At 42.6% G+C, this 15,856-nt stretch overlaps 1 protein-coding gene across 2 annotated transcripts in view; it reads left to right on the top strand.

Annotated features, from left to right (window-relative positions):
• cyfip2 (cytoplasmic FMR1 interacting protein 2) overlaps window positions 1-15,856 on the top strand; it is a 28,149-nt gene that overhangs the window by 6,346 nt on the left and 5,947 nt on the right. The window contains exons 2-26 of one of the 2 annotated variants that reach the window (XM_074648078.1): window positions 670-819; window positions 931-1,020; window positions 1,734-1,811; window positions 3,390-3,491; window positions 3,638-3,819; window positions 3,906-4,002; window positions 5,765-5,893; window positions 5,997-6,101; window positions 6,196-6,284; window positions 6,403-6,640; window positions 6,796-6,948; window positions 7,724-7,863; window positions 7,982-8,129; window positions 8,324-8,477; window positions 8,668-8,824; window positions 9,302-9,398; window positions 9,510-9,586; window positions 9,685-9,793; window positions 9,896-10,015; window positions 10,110-10,309; window positions 10,401-10,488; window positions 10,613-10,756; window positions 10,896-10,986; window positions 12,844-12,974; window positions 15,084-15,240. In XM_074648078.1, coding sequence (XP_074504179.1) covers window positions 703-819; window positions 931-1,020; window positions 1,734-1,811; window positions 3,390-3,491; window positions 3,638-3,819; window positions 3,906-4,002; window positions 5,765-5,893; window positions 5,997-6,101; window positions 6,196-6,284; window positions 6,403-6,640; window positions 6,796-6,948; window positions 7,724-7,863; window positions 7,982-8,129; window positions 8,324-8,477; window positions 8,668-8,824; window positions 9,302-9,398; window positions 9,510-9,586; window positions 9,685-9,793; window positions 9,896-10,015; window positions 10,110-10,309; window positions 10,401-10,488; window positions 10,613-10,756; window positions 10,896-10,986; window positions 12,844-12,974; window positions 15,084-15,098 — 3,051 coding nt within the window. In that variant the 5' untranslated portion in view covers window positions 670-702 and the 3' untranslated portion in view covers window positions 15,099-15,240. Of the gene's footprint in view, window positions 1-669; window positions 820-930; window positions 1,021-1,733; window positions 1,812-3,389; window positions 3,492-3,637; window positions 3,820-3,905; window positions 4,003-5,764; window positions 5,894-5,996; window positions 6,102-6,195; window positions 6,285-6,402; window positions 6,641-6,795; window positions 6,949-7,723; window positions 7,864-7,981; window positions 8,130-8,323; window positions 8,478-8,667; window positions 8,825-9,301; window positions 9,399-9,509; window positions 9,587-9,684; window positions 9,794-9,895; window positions 10,016-10,109; window positions 10,310-10,400; window positions 10,489-10,612; window positions 10,757-10,895; window positions 10,987-12,843; window positions 12,975-15,083; window positions 15,241-15,856 lie in introns of those variants that run through there. The other variant, XM_074648077.1, reaches the window with a different exon arrangement.

Raw genomic sequence — 15,856 nt, 5'->3', positions numbered from 1 at the left:
TCCAGGTCTTGGCATTTCAAGGAATTACACGCTTCAAATACGCCTCTAGTCAAATGAAAAGGTAAAGAGGAAACGGTGAGGGGCCTCTGCCCTTTATTTCCCCTGAGCGTTAGTCTGTTATTGACATATAGTGAAATGGGAGAGGATACAGGTGCATGGTGAACACTCAGATGTACTGCACCGCATAGCCCAAACAGGGTTTCATAAGAGGAAGTGGAGTCTAGACACGTCAAGAGATTATTGGGCTAGTTTGTATCTTCTAGTGAAAAGCATTATCATTGCATCATCCGACTATAGCATGTTAGTATCTAATAGTGATATATCACCTTTCTCATTCATTTGATCTATTCATTCTGCAACTTGTAACCTTTTCTTTTCCTGCCACTTTGAGTGGAAGAAGTTGGACTTTTCAACCAGTTATCCATCACTTTAACTATCTATTTCAACCCTTTTTGAAAATTACTTCTAACTAGCTGTTCTGACTCAATATGTGGATGTAAAATATTTATTTAACCAAATCATATCCTCTCTTAAAATCTACAACACATCTTTCCACATCTTTCCTCTAGCAACTGCAGAATAACCCCCCTGGTGTACAAGCACCCCTGGTTGCATATTCAGAAGCCTTTATCTCATATCCTCGCTCTGTTTTACTCCGTTTTCTCTCAGACTGGGGTGTTGTGTGAGTGACGCCTTGTTACCATGACGACCCACGTGACCCTGGAGGATGCCCTGTCCAACGTGGACCTGCTGGAGGAGCTGCCCCTCCCGGACCAGCAGCCATGCATCGAACCCCCTCCCTCCTCCATCATGTACCAGGTACACACTCGCACACGCTGTCGCCAACCACCACCAACCATCGTCCACCAAGTTGTTCAGACATTTTCAATGCACCTCTTTCACTCTTTTCTCCTTCTTCTTCTTCTGCAGGCTAATTTTGACACCAACTTTGAAGACAGGAATGCATTTGTGACCGGCATCGCCCGTTATATAGAGCAAGCTACGGTCCACTCCAGCATGGTGAGAAACGGGCTCCAGTTTTAAAACAACACATGCCATGGCGTGTCGTATTGGTTTTTACACATCTGATTGGTTGAATCCATTTTTGTTGTCTATATTGAATAGTTCCCCTTTCAGTGAACACAAAGCCGACTGTGGGAAGCAGCCCCGCTCCCTTAAAGAGAGCCTTGTTTTTGTTGTGAATTGATTGTCATTTGGCTCTTTTGTTAGGATTTGGCATGGCACACACATAGGCCTTACACACTCATATAGACACACATTTCTCCTCTCACACTGGTGAATCAGGCAGGCAATGGAGCACTAAACCTCTTTCCCCCGATGGCGACTGAGTGGAGAGTGTGATTTGACTGGCAAAGAGGGGAAGTAGCGCTTTATTTAACCTTATTTAATCAGGAAGTCCCATTGAGGCTGAAGCCGGTCTATTTGAGGACAGTCCTCTCTTTAGCCGGAGTGATTGAGAAATATGTCTCACCTACTTCTGAATGGAAGAAATGTTCCCCCCGCTAAAATATTTATCAAGCCCCATTCATGCTAGAATATGTGACCAGGCTGAGATGTCGGAAATAATTTGTGCTGCCAAATGCCTTTGCAAAATTATTTCCTTTTATAACATACGCATAATAAACAAGTAAGCGATACAAGGAATTAGGAGTTTAGCCAGTTGCATATTTGCTGTAACGCATTAAGAATGAATGATGTCTTTGTTTATGCAGAATGAGATGCTGGAGGAAGGACACGAGTATGCCGTGATGCTTTACACCTGGAGAAGCTGCTCCAGAGCTATTCCCCAGGTAACACACACACACACACACACACACACACACACACACACACACACACACACACGGTTGTTCTTAATAAGAGACCTTATTTCTTACTTTTTATTGCTTCCCTGCGGTATTTTCCTTCCTTTCCTGATTGGATCTTGCTCAGCAGACACAGACTGAAAAACATTTGTGACTTGAATTCCTGTTAAAGTTGTCGCACTGTGTGTTCGACAACTGGCACATTCAACCTGCAAGTTCTTCATTTACAAACCTCATGAAAGCGTTTAACTATGGCAGAGGTTGCTGAACACGAAATGTGGCTGTTCTGACGTCATTTGGCCACCGAATAAGAGCATCAGCTATCAGCGTTTTTTCCTGCACTTAAAGGGGAACTACGGCCATTTTCAAAATTAATTCATTCGTTATTCCTATGGTCTAAGACAGTCCAAAAAGTATTAGTAAACATGAACATCTCTCTCCCAAATCCAAAAACTAGTGCTAAAACTCAAATTTGTGATGTCATAGAGTATAAAGTTTGGAGCTGCTCCATAGACAATGAATGGGAGAGATGTTTTAGATGACATTGAGAGCACCCAGGGGAATGATCTGAGTATATGGGGACATTTTCTGTTTCACAACTGACAACACTGCAATAGAATAAAGCTCATTTGGGTATAAAGGAGAAAACAAACACTCTGTGGGTCCACAAAATCAGTCCCCCATTCATTGTCTATGGAGCAACTCCACACGTTATACCCGATGACATTAGGGCTGTCCCTTTTTTTGGCCATTTTTTGGGCTTCGAAGCTTCAGTGAGAAATATTCAAAGGTTATTCAAAGTTTCGCAGAGCAGCCCGGCGCGGAAGGCTGACGTGTTCTTCTGTCTGTCTGTCTCCCCCGTTCCAGTGCCAAGGACAGTGCCACTGACGCACTACGGCACACACACACACACACACACACACACACACACACACACACACACACACACGTCTACACAAAACAAACAGCGATATCCATCTGAGAATAATAATAATCATTAATGTTGAATATGAGTAACGCATAATGTTGTGGGATTATTCCTTATTGCATGGGCTTTTCTGGGATTTATACATTACATTACATGATTCATACTTGTATATTTAAAAAAAAAAAAGTAAAAATGAAGCATTCTAATAGTGATTTGGAAGTCGAATAACATTGCAATGGTCGAAGCTTCGAAAAATTCATGTCAGCCCGATATGACATCACAAGTTTGAGACTTCTCTGGTTTCTGGCTTTGAGAGACAGGAGCTCATGTTCACAAATATTTATTAAACTTTCCAAGGCCATAGAAATAACATATTGGAATTCTTAAGTTCCCCTTTAAGATAAATCAGAGATTCCTCTTGGTTACCTGGGTGACTTCATTATTACACATAATATGATTTCCCCAAATCGGACAATTGCAGCTTATACATACATGCAAATAGGATACCTTTGTAGTGGGAAAAATATAAATCACTTGCAAACAAACTATAATGTAGCACGAACTAGCTGGACTAAATATACTGTACTGCTGCTGCAAAATCAAGCTGTGTGACGGCGCCCTCCTGTGTTTGCTAGGTGAAATGCAATGAGCAGCCCAACAGAGTGGAGATCTATGAGAAAACGGTGGAGGTGTTGGAACCTGAAGTGACCAAGCTCATGAAGTTCATGTACTTCCAGGTAAGACTCGGCCGAAACCCTACAATTGGGCTCATATAATGACATGCATTTTCATTTCAGAGTTTGCATGTTTGTTGTCTTTTGGTGAGAGAAAGTTGTGTTGTTTAAATGTATTCTAACACTTCCGGATTTCTTTGTCTTTACAGCGGAAAGCCATAGAACGTTTCTGTAGCGAAGTGAAGCGTCTGTGTCACGCCGAGAGGAGGAAGGACTTTGTGTCCGAGGCCTACCTGCTCACTCTGGGCAAATTTATCAACATGTTTGCAGTGCTGGACGAACTGAAGAACATGAAGTGTAGCGTTAAGAATGATCACTCTGCCTACAAAAGGTAGTGAACTGTAAATGAAGGAATCCCTAATGTAGAGTAGTTCAGTTAAAAGCCAAGTTAACATTGCTCTCCTCCTCCGCCTCCAGGGCAGCTCAGTTCTTGAGGAAGATGGCCGACCCTCAGTCCATCCAGGAGTCCCAGAACCTCTCCATGTTTTTAGCCAACCACAACAGGATCACTCAGGTTGGTGTGCCGACTCCAGACTGTCTTAACAACGCGTGGTGTAAAAATGTATGCCATACTGCAGTTGTAAGGTGATTCAAGGCTGTTTTTTCAGTGTATCTTTGTAGAAAAAATGCCTTTTTTGATTGAAATGTAGCTACAAATGTTTAGTCTGTAATTATACAGAATTACAGCAACCTTCTAACCCAGTACTCCAGGAAAATTACGTGCTCGACAAAATTAAGCTGATTAGTGACTCACATTTGTACTCTCCAAAGGTGACGTGACGGAATGAATGTGTCTTATGGAGCAATTTAGCTATTAACCTACACATTAACATCTGACCTGCTGAAAAAGCAGTATTCAACTCACAAATTTGCTCTTTACAGTCAGATAATGATGGCAAAGAAAGAAGAAGAAAATTAGATTTTTTTGTAAGATCGTTTTTTGTGTGTGACTGTTAAACTGGCAGTTCATTTAAAACTTAAATGAGCGCAGTCCAATGACTAGTTATGTGCTGAACATAATGTTAGCTGAATTAAAAGATAGCATGGTCCATTCATTTAAAAATTCAGCATTTGTAATGACTAAAAGGCCCATTGAAAGCCCATTTGACACATCATCAAAACCACTGCAATTCCTCTTCTACAATATGATTTTTTTTCTGTTTTCATGCAGTATTGTCATTGTTAGTATTTATCTATATACTGTATACAGTATGTCTATTTTCAGGGTAGAATGAGCCCTTGCACTTAAAGTTTAGAGAAAGACTGTCTCAAAAAATTAGCCAAAACAATTGAGAAAAATCGTAAAACACATGAGCCCAAACTACACAAATAAGGTGCATTAAGGTTTTGTGTAAGCACAAATATTTTATATGTAGGACTTTCAGATAATACATTCATTTTTTTATTTTAACATGTTACGGAATACCATCTACATTTATTGCAGCACAACATTACAGATTTAAAGAGGACATATTATGCTATTGTGCATTTTTCCCTTTCCTTTAGTGTTTTTGTGCATGTAAAAGATCTGCAAAATTACAAAGCCCTAAATCCATGCCAAAAAAGTTACTCTCCCCCACAGAAACACTGGTCCTGAACTGCCCGAAACGCCATGATTGAAGTCCCGCCTTTTCTTCCGTAACGTGATGATGTCACCAAGTAACACATTTGCATAATACCTGCCAAGCGGCTAGTTTGACACGGCCTAAAAAAAAACTAGTTAGAGCGGAGCTGGGGCAGGATCGAAGAGTTTGGTTTGGTTGACGAATCACAACAGTAGGCCAGCTGACCAATCAGAGCAGACTGGGCAGGGGGGGCAGGAGCTCAAACAGAGCGTTTCAGACAGAGGGCGGAAAGAGGTGCTGCAGCACAGCCAGTATGAGAAAAATAAAGCGTTTTCTGAACATTAAAGCATGTAAACATGTTCTAGTAGAAACCCAAAATACGAACGTATGTAAGTATGAACCTGCAAATTAGCATAATAGTTCCTCTTTAATAATAACATGTAGGCTTGTTGAACTTTTATTGCACACATGAGACAAACAACACTCAAATCACAGAGGTGTTGTAGTGCTTCAGTCCCAGCCTTGAACAGCTGCTATACTTTCTGCAAGCCACCAGATGTCACTGTGTTTGCTGCGTTTGAAGCCCCAAAGCTTTGAGTCTTTTTAAATAGAAAGAAAGCCCCAAAGCTTCCTACGGCATCATCCGCCCTTCACTACTGTAAATGAATTTCTGTGAAGGTGACCTGTTGTTCCATTTCTGTTTCTGTGTAGTGCCTGCACCAACAGTTGGAGGTGATTCCTGGCTACGAGGAGCTTTTGGCAGACATTGTCAACATCTGTGTCGACTATTATGAGAACAAGATGTATTTGACACCCAGTGAGAAACACATGCTGCTTAAGGTACCACACATCCGTTCCTGCTGCCAACCTATAACAGATCTTTAGCTTGCTAAATGTCCTCCGCTGATGTAAAACAAACCACCTCTGTGTGTTTGTGTGTCAGGTGATGGGCTTTGGTCTGTACCTGATGGACGGGAACGTGAGTAATATCTATAAACTCGATGCCAAAAAGAGGATCAACCTGAGCAAGATTGACAAGTTCTTCAAAGTAAGGCTTTTGCTTTTTTCAGCATCTCTTTCATCCAGAGTTGTATTTTTGTGCATGACATGAGGTGAGCCATTTTTTTCCCTGTGTTTTTCAGCTTCAAGTGGTGCCACTGTTTGGAGACATGCAGATAGAGTTGTCGCGCTACATCGAGACGAGTGCCCACTACGAAGAAAACAAGTCCAAGTAAGAGGACACGTCTAGTGTGCAGAAATGCTCTCAACCACGAAACCAGCTATTCTTGACCGCCGTGCCATCTGCCCCCACCCCCGCCAACCTTCCACCTCCTCCATTTTGTGCCCAGGTGGACGTGCACCCAGAGCAGCATCTCGCCGCAGTACAACCTGTGCGAGCAGATGGTGCAGATCAGAGAGGACCATATCCGCTTCATCTCGGAGCTGGCGCGCTACAGCAACAGCGAGGTGGTGACGGGCTCGGGCCTGGACAGCCAGAAATCCGACGAGGAGTACAGGGAGCTGTTTGACCTCGCTCTGAGAGGCCTGCAGCTGCTGTCCAAGTGGAGCACGCACGTCATGGAAGTCGTGAGTAAAAGCGAGGGATTTGATTGTTGTTTATGTGTTTAGAAAAATGCTTGTGCAGCAGTCAATATGCGTGGGTTTAAGGTATGAAAAGTTTGTGGTTTTGCCATTGATCGTCGTAGCTTTCATCTATTTATAGCTCTACTTGTCTCTTTCAGTACTCGTGGAAGCTGGTCCATCCTACGGATAAATTCTGTAACAAGGACTGTCCGGGCACGGCGGAGGAGTACGAGCGAGCCACGCGATACAATTACACCAGTGAGGAGAAGTTTGCCCTGGTGGAGGTCATCGCCATGATCAAAGGGCTGCAGGTAAAACACTGTTGACTTTGACAGGTGTTTAGTAGCTCTTTTATTGATGCCCCCAACAGCTGGACATTTTGGTCTGTACACATATGAATGGATATGAAGCTTATTAAGTCAGAAAACTGTATCGAACGGTAACTTTTAGCAAATATGATAAAAAGTTATTTTTATAAAACTGTCACTATATCCTGACAGTAGTGTATGAGACAGATCATTTGTGGGAAAGAAATCATCTTATGAGTATGACGCGACGACATGGAGTGGCGACTGTTCAAAACAACAATGGTGGCTCCTGAAAAGGTTAGGGTAGCTGCTGCAATAGCATCAGTTATATCAGAACTGGAGAGTGTTTCTTCATTGAAAGAAGAGCAAAGAATGGCGCTGTAGGCGATGGAAAAAATGTTTTCGCTCTTCTCCCGGCTTTGGCAAGAGTTTGATTGACAGATGGTTCATCCAATCGCCTGCCAAGTATTTTTCGAAAGTGACCGCCCTTTTTCCAAACAGTCTCAAATGACGGCTCCTCAGATGGTTCTGTGTAACAAACCATCTGGCACATCAGGTTAGAAAACTATATCAGTCACAAATTATGATTCAGAGCTGAGTGGTTTTATGTCTTAAAACGTGTCTGGAGGGCATCTTTAATCGACAGATATGAGAGCCAGATTGGGCTTCTCATCTAACTCTCTGCAAGAAAGTGAATCAGTGTATTTCCCAAAATGTCAAATCCTTTCATTTCATTCCATCCGATGATGATCACGGTGTTGTGTAATGAACTGTGTAGGTTCTGATGGGCCGAATGGAGTCAGTGTTTAACCAGGCCATCAGGAATACCATCTACGCAGCGCTGCAGGACTTCGCCCAGATGACCCTCAGAGAGCCTCTGCGCCAGGCTGTACGCAAGAAGAAGAACGTCCTCATCAGGTACGCACGCACAATGGTGATCAGATCAAATGTACATTCAATTTAATCATATGGCTCTTGTGTTTTTGATTCTTAAAGCCCTAAAGCACTTCTGTAATCCTGTTTTCTTTGTCTGTAGTGTTCTTCAGGCCATTCGAAAGACTGTCTGTGACTGGGATGGGGCGAGGGAACCTCCAAATGACCCCTGCCTGAGGGGGGAGAAGGACCCGAAAGGTGGATTTGACATCAAAGTGCCCCGCAGGGCTGTAGGACCCTCCAGCACACAGGTAAGACATGAAATAGATCAGGGTGGACGGGGGGGGAAAGAAGCCAAAACTGAATGCGGTTGGTTCTGACTGTTATCAAAATGTTTCACCGAAAATATTCCCATCTGCACAATTTTTCTCTTGAATTAAAAAATTGCTGTTAGTAATGTTGATTTAAAAAAAAAAATCTTTTTACCTTTGTCTTCCCTCTGCAGCTGTACATGGTGCGCACCATGCTTGAGTCATTGATAGCAGATAAGAGCGGGTCTAAAAAGACTCTCCGCAGCAGTCTGGATGGACCCATTGTGGTGGCCATAGAAGACTTCCACAAACACTCCTTCTTCTTCACACACTTGCTCAACTTCAGCGGTGAGTAGAAACTCTCAGCACAGATTGCAAGCAAACTAAAATGACAAAAGTAGTATTAAAGGGCAGATCAAACTGAAGCAGCTCTTTTACCTGATGTGTTTTCAAATGAGTTGCTGTACCTGTAGTTCTGTGGACGTTTGAAGTAATTCCTTCTTTTTCTGCTCCCTGCTCGTGTCTCTGCGCTGTCCAGAGGCCCTCCAGCAGTGCTGTGACCTGTCCCAGCTGTGGTTCAGAGAGTTCTTCCTGGAGCTGACCATGGGTCGCAGAATCCAGTTCCCCATTGAGATGTCAATGCCCTGGATCCTCACCGACCACATCCTGGAGACCAAGGAGCCCTCCATGATGGAGTAAGACAAAACTTCCACTGACAAACTCACATTATAGGCATTTTTGGGCCAAATATTTTTGGGAACTCCCTGCAAACTACATACTGTACGTTCAAGGGCTTTTTTCTGTTTACATACGCACCGCCAATAGGAACGCTGAAGTGGCGTTAGCTGGCTGGCGATGCTCGCACAAATCTACAGCTAACAGTTTTTTTAAAAATGATGGTTGCTGGTGCTGCATTGGCTCATGTGTTCGACCAATCACCGTACACCGACGTCACTCATGGTTTCTGTTGTGCTGGGAGGGTACCTACTATGCAATAGGAGCTAAAAAAAGGCCCTCAAATTGGCATTTTAAAAACTGCAAATGTTCCTAGTTCTTGCGGTGCGGACACAATAAAAAAGGGGGTTCTTAGAACTATGAAAAACTTCCTCACACCTTATGTTTGTACCTTGAGAAAACATACTGTGTTATAACTACCATCCTCCCTCCTCCAGATATGTGCTGTATCCTCTAGACTTGTACAACGACAGTGGCTACTACGCTCTCACTAAGTTCAAGAAGCAGTTCCTTTATGATGAAATCGAGGCCGAGGTAAGCTCTTGTGGCCATGACTTGGATACATTTAAAATTCAAATGCAGCGACCTTTACCTCAGTGTTGCTTTTTAAAAAACAGGACCTTCATAGTGTTTTCTTGTTCTCAGGTAAACCTCTGCTTTGACCAGTTTGTCTACAAGTTAGCAGATCAGATATTTGCCTACTACAAAGCAATGGCTGGAAGGTACAGTAGGAGAAGTCACTTCCTCTTTATGCGTTTTGGAGTTATTGGCAGATGTTGCCTCTGCAAACTTCATCGACTAAACCACATGTGTTTCACAGCGTCCTCCTAGACAAGCGCTTCAGAGCAGAGTGTAAAAACTATGGCGTGATCATCCCGTACCCTCCATCGAACCGCTACGAGACACTGCTAAAGCAGAGACACGTACAGGTACTGGAAACATGGAAACTATTGTCTCATCTAGGAATACGTTTTTGCACTTTGTTTGTGCGTTATACTGTATCCCTTGACCATTCCTCCTGTGTCTCGCAGCTGCTAGGTCGCTCTATCGACCTGAACCGTCTGATCACTCAGAGGATCTCTGCAGCGATGTACAAGTCCCTGGACCACGCCATTAGTCGCTTTGAGAGCGAGGACCTCACTTCCATAGTGGTGAGATGACACACCAGGGATACACACTAATAAACTAATAAGCTTTCCCCTTTACATTCTCATCAAACTTTGTGTTGTCATCCCTCCTCGACAGGAGCTGGAGTGGCTGCTGGAGATCAACAGACTAACCCACCGGCTCCTGTGCAAGCACATGACCCTGGACAGCTTCGACGCCATGTTCCGCGAGGCCAACCACAACGTCTCCGCTCCCTACGGACGAATCACTCTCCACGTCTTCTGGGAGCTCAACTTTGATTTCCTTCCCAACTACTGCTACAACGGATCCACAAACCGGTCAGTTTGTGGCCGTATGTTTGCAGAGATACATTTTCTTTAATATTTTTTTTTTTATTTCTTTGGGTTTTAAACATGTTTTTCTCTTCAGCTTTGTACGTACGGCCATTCCCTTCACCCAGGAGCCTCAAAGAGACAAGCCAGCCAACGTGCAGCCTTACTACCTGTATGGGTCCAAGGTACGGTGCCACTGACGACTTGAATTTGATATCACAGTAAAGATGCATCTGTAAAAGAAACCCCTCCTCCTACTGTTCCAGATTAACACGGCTTCTGTTTCTGTGTTTCTTCCTCTCTTCTCAGCCTCTGAACATTGCCTACTCCCACATATACAGCTCTTACAGAAACTTTGTTGGCCCGCCCCACTTCAAGACCATCTGCCGTCTCCTTGGTTACCAAGGCATTGCCGTAGTGATGGAGGAGCTGCTTAAGATTGTCAAGAGCTTGGTATTTGTCTTCATTTTCCATTACATCCCTAAAAACATGTTTCCTTCCTCAGTGTGCTGGATTCTTACAGTGATTTCTCTCTGTGCCCTCTCTTCTCTTTGCCTGCTGTGTAATATCTATTTTCCTCGTCACTTTGCAGTTACAGGGCACCATCCTGCAGTATGTGAAAACACTGATAGAAGTCATGCCCAAGATCTGCCGCTTACCACGCCACGAGTATGGCTCCCCAGGTGAGCTTACAGTCCCCACTTTTAAAGTGAATAGAGTGCATTCAGGGTTATATCTGTAAAATTTACAACATCAATTTTCATGCCATTTTAAGGGCGGGTCCATTATTATTATTTTTTTTATCATTCTGTAGCTTCACAATGGTGTTCCTTATGTATTCAAATCCGAACCTTCAAATTTTGGTCAAAATATGTATGATTTAGCGTCCTTTTCCCATGTGACCTGACGTAGGTGTCTGCATGATGACTCTGCTACATTTACAGTATATACAGTAACTTAAATGGCGGGTCGGCACGCTCCCCGATTGGAGAAGCAAACCGGAGTACCGACACGGGAGCATAGCAGTGTACTGCTGTGTGGACGCCACACTAGTTTGGGATCTGAAAGTCACACAATGACAAAAAACAACCCAACCAAGCGATGCAGCGGTAAACCAGCAACTCCCGTGTTCTGCATGGTAAAATGACTGTTTCTGTGAATGGAGTCTGGTCTGTAGCTTTGAAGACCGCAATATAACGTCTTCAGTTGCACTCGTCCACAGCCGCTTTACCTCGTCGTCAGACAGCCCTTTCAAGGCGGGGACTGAAGCCGTTATAACGCTCTCTTCAAAGCCACCAGACTACATTCACAAAAGCAGTAATTTTACTTCGCAGAATGCGGGACTATACATACAAACCCACTTCACAAAATTCAGACTAACACATTCAGTTATTTCCAAACTTAGAACAGTTAACTTTGACTCAGCTAGTACTAGCGTTCACACTTTTCCATTTGAAGAAAAAAACAGAGCAGAATGCAGATGGACCTGCCCTTTGAGCTGTAATAAGTTACACATATTGGAGACAAACACATTCACAAATTTATATGAAATCTGAACCCTACTAGAGTTAGATTAATATTAATTGGCAATTGGGTCTATTTTTTAAAATTTATTTTGTGCTACATTCAGTACACTTCCATGCATACTAGCAGTTCCATTCCCATTTAAATACTAGCTCAATCCTCCTCCATGCTAACCAATCTGTGCAGATGCTGCCTCTTCGAGTGCAGGCAGGGCTTGGAAACATTACTGGAATAAGAGATTACTCGGAGCAGCAGTTAAACATTTGCAGCAGAAGAAAATGCTGACAACATATAAACCGCTATATCAACAAGAATCAAGCAGCCAGCGTTGTAAAGCGGTTAGGTGGGGGGTGTAAATGGGCCGATTGGGGACACGGTGGGGAAAATAGCAACTCTGCTGCAATGGTAATCAAGTTTGGGATAGGTGGTATAATATGATATAAATAAAACATATACACACAGAGTTATAAATGATCTATTTGTCAACAGAAATGCTTTAGAACAGGCGTACAGAAGTGTCCCATTTAAAGCTTAAAGGATACTTTACTTTTCTGCCAATTACCTTGCGTCTTGGTGTGTTTACTGACCTGCCTCCGTGCATTTTGGCCGGAGTTGTGTGTGCAGATTAGAGGCCAGTCAGACGGGATATCCGTATGAGGAGGATTTAGTAATCTGTAGATTACTGATGTTCTGTACGCTGAGTTCTGTACCTGGCTTACTACCCGTGATCTTACGGCCAGCAGTTAATGATCCTCTGGTCCTCTGCTGTGAGGGCCTGATGCTCGGATCGAATGTGGGTCAGGGCAGCCGGGGCAATCCCGCTGACATCGTCCTTATTCGCCCTGGTAGCGATAGATTATCAATGACAGAATGAGGAATTAGCAGCTGCTCACTGCTTAGCTAGACGTTTGACTGTAGGAATGAAAAACGGGGGTTCAATAATAGATTTTGTTTCAACAAAAATGTGTATTTAGTGAGATGTCATGGCTGTTTCTTTTCCATTTCTGCCTTTCCAGGTATCTTGGAGTTCTTCCACCATCAGCTCAAGGATATCATTGAGTATGCTGAGCTGAAGACAGATGTCTTCCAGAGCTTAAGGGAGGTGGGAAATGCCATCCTCTTCTGCCTGCTCATCGAGCAAGCTCTGGTAAGACATTTCCTTTAGTTTCCATTTCCCTTCAAACTAGGGCTGCCGCTATCGATTATTTTAGTAATTGAGTATTCCACCAATTATTCCATTGATTAATCGAGTAATCAGATCTAAGAAATACATTTGCTTTATTATTAAAGGTGCTAAATGTGAGATTGGGAGCATTTTTGTTGACGGCTGAGCCAGCGGCTCGCAACCAACAGTGCTAACAATGAAAACAACTGCAAAAGTGCTGACAGAGCTAACAGTGTTAACCAGTGGGGGAACCGGAGGGTGGGCGTTACATTCCCGCGATGACAACGTAAGATGGGACGCCGTTATCAGCTGTAACCGCCGTATGAGAGCTGTGCAGAGTGGCAGCCATGAGCTTGCCAGTGGGGCACGCTCACATGCACGAACATGCACTAAAAGCACACTATGTCAACAAGGCAAGGAGAAGCTCAGATTACAACACACACACACAGAGGGAGAGTGACTTCATTCTCTGCTCAGGTAGACATTACCCCTCTATATCTTTACCTAGCAAATAGTTGTTTGCTGCTATATCAATGCTCTGGATATCGTATAGAGCACCTTTAAAGAGCAATAGTAAATATACAAATTGAAAATAAGAAGGGTCTCTTAAAATGAACTAGTTGGTTTCCTTTTAAGAAAAAAAATTACATTTGTATTACTCAAATTGTATAGAATAATATTATCAGTCAAAACTAAACCCATTTAGTGCATTTAAGTGCCATATTATATTCTGGGTTTTAAAGCTAGGGTTGGTAATCTTGAGAAACTTTTAAAATAATCCAACAGAAAAACCCAGCCCAGTGTTGCCAACTATTTTCCAATGAAAGTAGCTATACTAGCAGCACTAGCTCCATAAGTCCCTAGTCTAGTGAGAGTGAGAGTGAGTCTTATCTAGTGAGAAAGTCGCCAAGTCAGCAACTCTGACAGTCTCCCTCCATAGCCACTTCCCCAAAATTAGCATTATTACATTACATTACATTACAAACATATAACGAAAATAAACAACGAAAATACGAAGATACCAGATTTTTTTTATTTATTTTTTTTGTCAGAGCATTTCATTTATTGTTTGCTTACGGGATGAAATGAAAAGTTCAACAAATATAACAAAAACATTTTTGAAGATTACCAACCCTAGCTTTAAATAAAACTTTTTCTGAAATGCAAACAAAAAAAAAAATATATATAAATATATTAAAAATATATATATTTCAAATTATTTCTGAAAAAAGGTACACGTCTTAATGGTTATTCCTTTAAAGGTTCTATAACTTTAACGGATCGAACTCTGATGATATGTTTCGAATTCAAAATTGATATTAATGAATTAATATTCAGGGATCTTGCTCCCTGTGCGCTCTTGCTTCACGTCTCTCTGCCGTGCTGCTGTGGACAGCAAGTCATCCAAACTGATCAAATCATGTGGTCACAAAACCCGCTACAGGAGCTATGACCACCATTACAAATAAAAGGATGTCTGTCATCTTATCAATCGTGACGATCTTTGGCCAGAATTGATTGTGTTCGTCTCTCTCTCTTTCACACACACTCACCCTCTCCCTTGCTCGGTCTTCCTCTCTCTCGGGTGCGCGCTGTCCAGCAGCAATATGCAATTACACCTAGCCAAACCGATAATTGTTTTGGGATTGCTTGTGGCAGCCCTAGTGTCCACTTTCAGTTGCACTCACAAAATCAATCTGCGCACCGTTGATAGCGTCACCGCAAACCCCGCGCTCTAGTGTTGATGTTTTGAAATGTCGCTTATCTCTGTACTTATTAGTTGTCTCCCCTTATTCCACTGCTTTCCCAACCTCTCCACTTTTAATTCCCTCTGTGGTCCCCGAGCGTGCTCAGTGCTCGGGGTGCGCTAATGTGTAGCTGTCTTGACTGCCATGTTTTTGTGTGGGTGACCAATAAGCTGGGCGCCTGAAGGTTTCTGCCCAATTTACGATGTCGATTCACATCCTAAATCAAATCTGAAACCGTCAGGCCCCCGGTCCTCATGCCCCACAAGTATGTTTGATCATTGGTGTTTTTTTTGTTTTCTGAAATACAACTCTATTTTTCATTACACGCTGGCAACTACCACAGGTGGTAAGGATTTAGGTTTTATCTTTGGTACCAAATTAACACAGAGACGGAATGATTTTTCCTCTTTTATCTCTTGTTGGTTTGGGTTGCTGTGTTTCTGTTTCTTCTTCTACTATGTTAGTTTGGCACACACGGTTTCACCTCCAACCAGCCATGTAAGCAAAGGGACTGTTGTCTTTTTATTTGACTAAGAATTAAGTGAAAATATAATTTTTAAAGGAAAGGAAGTGTTTGTATTTGAAGACAGACATTTGATCAAGACAATTTAACAAGTAAAAACAATAAGAAAACACACATTTGGCTTCCAAATGGTTTTCCATGGAAAAGTTGGTGGTACATTTCTGGTTGGTTGTTGGTGCAGTCTTGTGCTTAACTCTGCACTCTCTTCTGGTTTGATCGATGCCTGATGACAATACTCAGCTCGCACTCTTTCTACCATCTCTGTCTGACTGAACTAGCTTGTGTGTGTATGTTGGTTTGGACTACCTATAAGTGTGCGTGTGTGTTTTTATCATTGCATGACTACTTTCTCATCCTTCACCCTTTAGTTTCAAGATGCTGCTTCTCTGCATTTAGTTTGACTTATAGCTTGTTGTCTTGACTAACTAACTCACAATCACCATGACAACCACATGGATAATTAAGAATGACCTTGCATAGCTAGAATACCACTAACACACTGACATTTTACCCAGAAGATGGATGTAAACTTCCCAAACCAGATTAGATGGGATGTTGTGACAAATGTATAATCCTGCTAATATTGGCCTGTC

This window comes from Sebastes fasciatus, chromosome 10 (genome assembly GCF_043250625.1).
Source record: "Sebastes fasciatus isolate fSebFas1 chromosome 10, fSebFas1.pri, whole genome shotgun sequence".
Taxonomy (NCBI): Eukaryota; Metazoa; Chordata; class Actinopteri; order Perciformes; family Sebastidae; genus Sebastes; species Sebastes fasciatus.
Note: the sequence above shows the minus strand (reverse complement) of the source record. Positions and strands in the feature narration are given on the sequence as shown.